At 37.5% G+C, this 6,669-nt stretch overlaps 1 protein-coding gene across 4 annotated transcripts; it reads right to left on the minus strand.

Moving 5' to 3' along the window:
* Positions 1 to 148: 148 nt before the first annotated feature.
* LOC103484401 (protein MEI2-like 5) lies at positions 149 to 6,669 on the minus strand. 4 transcript variants are annotated; one of them, XM_008441457.3, is made up of 13 exons: positions 6,344 to 6,669; positions 5,138 to 5,264; positions 4,908 to 5,048; positions 4,369 to 4,838; positions 3,705 to 3,863; positions 3,491 to 3,607; positions 3,247 to 3,398; positions 2,645 to 2,736; positions 1,614 to 2,535; positions 1,423 to 1,507; positions 1,245 to 1,313; positions 974 to 1,153; positions 149 to 778 (listed from the first exon to the last, which is right to left on the minus strand). In XM_008441457.3, exons 2-13 carry the CDS (start codon positions 5,169 to 5,171, stop codon positions 650 to 652), a joined length of 2,550 nt encoding a protein of 849 aa, XP_008439679.1. In that variant the 5' UTR covers positions 5,172 to 5,264; positions 6,344 to 6,669; the 3' UTR covers positions 149 to 649. The 4 variants fall into 4 exon arrangements, with proteins under 4 accessions (XP_008439679.1, XP_050944515.1, XP_008439680.1 ...); XM_051088558.1 differs by having other exon boundaries at positions 4,369 to 4,763; positions 6,344 to 6,625; XM_008441458.3 differs by having other exon boundaries at positions 5,138 to 5,231; positions 6,344 to 6,624.

The following is a 6,669-nucleotide window of genomic DNA, read 5'->3' on the forward strand; positions in this document are numbered from 1 at the left end:
ATAACAAGACAAGCTACCCAAAGCATTTCCTGCCTTTATAATAAAGAAACAAAATACATTGGTCAATGAGTTTTTCATGTATAGAAATTTAAATCTCTAACTTAAAAGACATGAAAGTATTTTCATTTTGGAAAATGCATTAGCCAAATGTCATAAAACACAAGCAATTGAACTTGTATTTTAAAAGCTGAAACAAGTTTTTTCAACACAAGGAAATTGTAAAAGGTTCCATCCACTATACAATTGTGTGGTTTCTCCTCTCAAAGCTTCCCAACCAAAAAAACACAATAGCCTGTGGTGTATATACATTGTGTTCGCCATTTCTCAACCCAACATTTCAGGGGGAAGGCAAAAAGGAAGCTTCAAAAAATGAAGGAGAAATCATGAACCAATTCAGTGCATAAACAACAACAGTCAGCCAAGACCGTTGACTGTTCGGGTTGCAATTGATGAGTACAGCAACCAACACGGCTCCAGCTACTCCATTTCCATACAATCTTCCTACCAAAACACTGCAGAAACCACATTAAAAACAAAATCTGCATATGTTTGTTCTTCCTAATCCACTTGTTCCTGACATATGTACTTCAGTATTTACTTGAGTTAACAATTCAGTAGTGAAAGATCAAGGCTGAGGGCGACGTTGCGTTTAGCATTTATCAGGCCTCTCACTAGTGCCATAATTCGGAGGACTTCCCGAAGAATCACTAGAAAGTGACCCGTTCATCGCCCAGATATTGACACCCAAGTTGGCAGGAGGCAGATGATCATGGAGAATCTGCAAAATGAAATGATAATGGTAGTAAGAAAACCAACACAGACCAGTATAATATGTCCCAACCATGCTTAAAAACTATCACCAAAACTTGAAGGATGAAGAGTGAGTTTATCAGCACCATATGTTCTATCATGTTCACAAATAACCAAGATAAAATCAAGCAATGCTGAATAAGATATATTTTAACTTTTGGACCTGATTTCCAGCTTCTGGGCCCTCTGAGTGAAAAAGAATGGGGCGGCAGCGCTTATCTTCGTTCATTAAACTAGAGTTCTGAAAATGACTCACGAGAGCTGCCTTTCCTTGGATTCGAGCATATGCCAATGAAGCAACTTTCTCACTATTGAACTTCTCCCATCTCTTTCCATCAAAAGCCTGTGCAGAAGAACTCAAATACTTGCATCAATATGCCAATGTAGAAACATTCTAAAATATCTCGTCAAGTAGTATAAATAATAATAATAACCTCATAAAAGGATATTATGTGTTGAGGAGATAGCATATTGATGAAAGCATAGCCCACGTTGCATTTATTCTGCACAATCAGACAACGAGTTGGATTTGTGTGGAGTAAAATAGCTTAAAAAAAAAGAACAAGTTTTGGTTTTAGTTCAATACCAAGACAAAGGATAGTCTCAAGTTACCTTAAAATCAATTGGCAAATAGAGAAAATCATAAGTACCCCTGTGATTTTCATCAATGGCAGCTAATAACATTTTTGACGTGTACCTGTGGGAAGGGTCATTTGAACATACTTATAACTAGTAAAAAGGAAAGAAGGGAAAAAAGACAACAAAGGCAGCGTGAATTGCTAGATGTATCTTTTGTATCTTACTTATTCGGAATGTTTTTTATCATTAAGGTCGTTCGAGTGTCTTCCCCAGCCTTAATTTTATCCAAGTCAAGCTGAAACTGCTTTCTAATGTCAAGCTGATTCCCATTATTCTCAATCCATCGGCTTCTGCCACGCTCATTCAAACCATCCAGGCTGTTTGGTAGCAGTCCCAGGTATGGAACACTACCTGATATCATCGGGTTCAGCATGGATGAAGACATCATCTGAAAACTTGAAGGGTGAATTTCAGACATGTTTCTTGGAATGGTGCTGGCGGTATTGACAGAAGCATGCGGACTAGAGCCTAAACCTCTGAATGCTCCAGGACCCATTAATGAAGTATCTGGTGACTCGGGGAAATACCCAAAGTGCCTCTCCGATGGTATGCCTGATGGAGCAGATCCAACATGATGCAAGTGGGCATTTGGAGTTGAACTGAAGAAAGAAGTTTGCCGGCTGGGAAATGGAAGTGTCTGACCATTTCCATTGGATAAGAAATGATGGTTTGCATACGATCTTGACCAAGCAGAAGAACTAGAGGACTCTGAGTAGGAATTCTGACTTCCCCATAAAGATTGTGGACCAGAGAACGTTTCCACACTTGACCCACTTGATGCTGGAGGTCTGAAGGAGGCCATAGTCTCATTATACTGTCTTGATTTTGGCTCCGGAAATGAAAGGGATGGTTGAAAGGTATGCAATGGATTTGTAATGGAATATGGATGCTCCATATTGTTACCCCTTCCTTGGTCCTTGCCAATAGGAGGAACCTTCATAGTACTTCTTGTTACTTTAGGGAGAACTGAAGCTAATCCAGGCAAATGGTTGCCACCTGTTGGGCTTATGGGTGTATAACTAGGAATTTTACTGATACTTCCCAAGGAACTAGGTTTAATTGAACCATTAAACGACATCCATTTACCTGTCACATATTCAAAGATCGTGGAAATGAAAAATTTTGTGGGAAGAAAACATATATAGGATGGTAAAATGAGTAAAAATAATGACAGAAGCGTTTAAAGGTACCCTACCTGGCGGAGAATTGACAATTGGTGAACCAACTTGAGGGCGAAAACTCCATAAATCATCTTGTTCAAGTTCTTGATTGAGTTGCAACATTAAGCTGGAGGGATTAAGATGACACGGAATAACAAATCCAATAAGAATAAAGTAAAATAAAATATTGATATTAAAGTATGATTAGACACAATCTCTAAGATAGAAAACATGATTCCAAGAAACACATCACACTATTTAAGAATGGCACCAACAGCTCATAGTTCCCACCGTCTCCAAGCACATAAGAAACTTTACCCAATTTCAAACAAAAAAATATTAAAACACAAAAGGCAAAGAATGAATATGATAGATTGGTTAATAACTGTCAGGTACCATCCACGCCATCCAAATTTAATAATTCCCATCAAGCTGATTGGATACAGCCAACGTGGATTGATAACATTTGGATAAACAGTAAACACAGTGTCAGCTAAGTTGATCGCTCATGGTTGTTCACTTCACTACAACTATTCCCATGTAAGGAGAAAAAGGCTTATTTATTATGTAACTTAATGGAAAAAGAACATAACAGAAGGGGAAGAAAACATAAAAATTAATAGTTTCAAATACACACTTTCGACGAGCTCCTCCAGGGCGACTTGGTTCTAGTTTTATGCGTTTACCAACAATGTCGCTTCTATTTAATGCCTTCAGTGCTGCTTCCGCAGCTCTAACATCATAATATTCAATAAACTTATGGTGTCTCTTGTGCGGAGTTTCCCTTATCTGTTTTTGAAATGAATACCACATAGCCAAATGTGAATAATCATAAATCGAGAGAACTTGGAATAAATAAGAAGGGTTGGTCAAACAATCACCTCTTTGACCTCACCATAGACCCCAAAAATTTGAAGAAGATCTTCATTGGGAATTGAAGGATCCAAATTAAAGGCTACCAAGGTTCCTTGGTTTATATCTTTCTCAGATGGATTATTCTGTTGTACAGTGAAAGAAACCAAAGAAATGAATTCAATACACAAAAACCAAGCAAAAGTTGAGTAAGCAATCAACGATTGAATATGTGCTCAACACCTTGGGAATTGAGAAGTGAATGTCAAGTTTTCTCCGCCGCAGTGGTTTGTTTTGTAATGAGCGCATAGCAGTTCGAGCAGCACGGATGTCATAATAAGATATCATCACAAAGCCCCTATGTTTACAAGCAGTATACAAAGTCCTAATATCGCCATATTGCTGCAAGCCAGAAGGAAAAAGAAAACAAAAAAGATGGGATAAAGAGGAAAGAAGCACAACAACATTGGCAATATAAAAAACTCAACAAATCAGATTTGCTTCCATGTGACGTGTATTCAAAGAACAAGGAAAAAATTGTATGAGACCCTCATTTTCATAATGAGAATGATAATACTCCCTTACTTTTATTTCTATCATTCACAAAACAGCGATAATCATCACTCCAATCCTAATTCTGAAACCTATAAGCACGTATAATATTAGGATTTTTAATTATACTACATAAGTTTTAGTCAACTCTTCTTCATCTGCTCTCCTGTTAGTTTAAAAGGCAGGCGTAACACTAGAAAACTATTAATATTAGTTGTACGACATAATTCAAGTAGTCAATCAAGAAATCACCAAGTAGACCTTGCACATATAAAAATCTCTAGATTGTGGTGTCACAAATAAAATTGATAAATTGACACAGGATTTTGAACAAGATTTACACGAAATGCATCACCTCAAAGAGAGCTCTCAGTTCCGAATCTTCAACATTACTATTAATGTTACGCACGAACAACGTTCTAGAAGGATGCTCTCCATAAGGATGTTCTCCAGCAACTGTTCCAACACCATTTGAAAAGGTATAAGGAGGTACCACACTTCCAACTACACCATCACCCAAGCCTAGCCTTGAGGAACCAATGCTAGCATTTTGTTGAGCATCTGTTTCCAACTCCATTCCACCTCCACTACTGAAAAGATCATATTCTTCCAAATCTTCAAGAGAGCTAGGCAAGCCATTCAGATCTAAATCATCCATTATACCAGCTAGAAGCTCCTCCTCATCGTCAGGAAGCAAGCTGCCAATTGCATGAGTTTCAATGTCTTCAATTGGATCATCCCCCTCTGGACCTGGGTTGAGGTTCTTAAAGTGAGACGAGATGTCATCAACTGATTGAATAGCAACTCCATTGTCAACCACGTTCACTGTGTGTCACGAGATGTCAATACTACAAGGGACATTGAATATTAGACAGTTGGCATTGGAAAACTTACGTTTCTCATGTGAAAGAACAGGCAACGAGCTTGAGAATAGTGTAGTAACACTTGACGCATGGAGAGCATCAGATTTGTGGAAATTACTCCATACATTTTCCGTTTCTTTGGGTTTAGTCATGACTGGACTATTATAATGACCTGCCACACAAGGTAAGTAAATTATTATTTCATTCCTTTAAGTTTAACCAGTATTTTACAGAAATGGTGGCTGTGGTTTCAAAAGTAACCTGAAAAAGAACTATGTGAAGGTTGATTCTGCATCACTTTCTGTTCTTCTCTACTAGATATGAGATAAAGATAATATTTTGGTGTACTCTTTCCCTGTAAAGAAAAAGAACGTCCCAGAAAAGTTTCCTGTCAAGAAGAAAAGAAACCTATCCACAGTCAACTGTCATGACTGATAGGCAATGCACAATGCAGGGAAACTTTGTAATCCACAGTCGAATTTAATTGACGCCTAAATAAATAGAAGCTCCTTCTATCCATCTTAAAAGTTAACAAGCAGACAAAGATCAGGGACATTGAGAAGTATACTAGACTTCCTGGTGCACATATACTAGGGATTTTGGTACAAGAATGTTAAATCACGGCAAGACCAAATTGTCACATGTAGGCTCATTCAGTTATTAATTTGATTCACGAAAACTCAAAAGGTGAACTGTTAACATCAACAACCGAGAAAATGCCGATGCAAAGATTCAAACACAATACTTGGCATCATCAAGTTATTGCGAAACTTAAAAGTAGTGTATATTTAGTAATTTAGTATATTCTCAATACACAGATTTTCAGACATGCGAGACCAATCATGTCGATATCAAAGTATCGTCAACTAAAAGGAAATGTTACCTGGATTTTGAAAGCACTATACAATGTAGCTCATGTTCAAACCGCAAGGGGAGACATGAGACGAAATATAAAAAGACAAAATCATGAGAGGAGAGGCTTACAAAACATTAAATACTGCTCTCCCTTCTATTTTGTGGAGGCGTAACTCATACGACCAACACAAAACGAAGTTGACTTATAACATGTCCGATTAGCCCCTAAAAAAAGAGGGCGAAAACCACTCCACAATAGGGAAAACGAAAACAGGATTGAACAAGCCAAGCCAAACGATCCTTCCCAGACATTATATAACGTTTCAGAAAAATCAAACCCCAGATGAAAACATAAACAAAAATCGAAACTTTGAGAACCAAATCACTCAAAATTGCATGTAATCAAACGAGTTAGGAAATTCAAGATACGTTCCAACCGAAAACAGAGACAGTGATAGATAAGAAACAAGCAAGATGAAGACAAACAAACAAAAAGAAAACCCAAAAAAATCCTCAATAAAACCAAAGACAAACTCCTCAAAATCAAGCTCAAAGCAATGAAACTCAAACACCCAGAAAAGAAAACTCCTAAAAAAAAAAAAAAAAACTCACTCCAAGTAGTATCCCTTCAAAACGAGGACGATCAAAGGTAAAAACAGCGGTGCTGAAATGGCAGAGCAGAGAGTTTTGGTTCTTGTTACTGAGAGCTGCAGTGAAATAGTTGAAGTGAAACAGAAATTGGGAGTTTATTGAAATAAAAAGAGGGAAATTAAAGAGAGGGGAAAAGAAGAGGATGACTGGGAAAGAAAGAAATGGAGAATCATTGAGGTGAAGAAGAAGAAGAAGAAGAAGAAGAAGAAGAAGAAGAGAATTATGTGCTGCAAAACAATGGTGGTGGGCGTGGGAATGGGGTACTCAATTGTATTTAAAATAATATT

This window comes from Cucumis melo, chromosome 8, assembly GCF_025177605.1.
Source record: "Cucumis melo cultivar AY chromosome 8, USDA_Cmelo_AY_1.0, whole genome shotgun sequence".
Classification (NCBI taxonomy): domain Eukaryota; kingdom Viridiplantae; phylum Streptophyta; class Magnoliopsida; order Cucurbitales; family Cucurbitaceae; genus Cucumis; species Cucumis melo.

Bases quoted from the DNA above. Each gene is read 5' to 3' on its own strand.
- LOC103484401 (XM_008441457.3), bottom strand. From the start codon at position 5,171: ATGCAGAATCAACCTTCACATAGTTCTTTTTCAG. The intron at 5,049-5,137 runs GTTACTTTTGAA...CTTGTGTGGCAG, and splicing joins TTCACATAGTTCTTTTTCAG to GTCATTATAATAGTCCAGTC. The intron at 1,508-1,613 runs GTAAGATACAAA...CCCTTCCCACAG, and splicing joins ATAAAAAACATTCCGAATAA to GTACACGTCAAAAATGTTAT.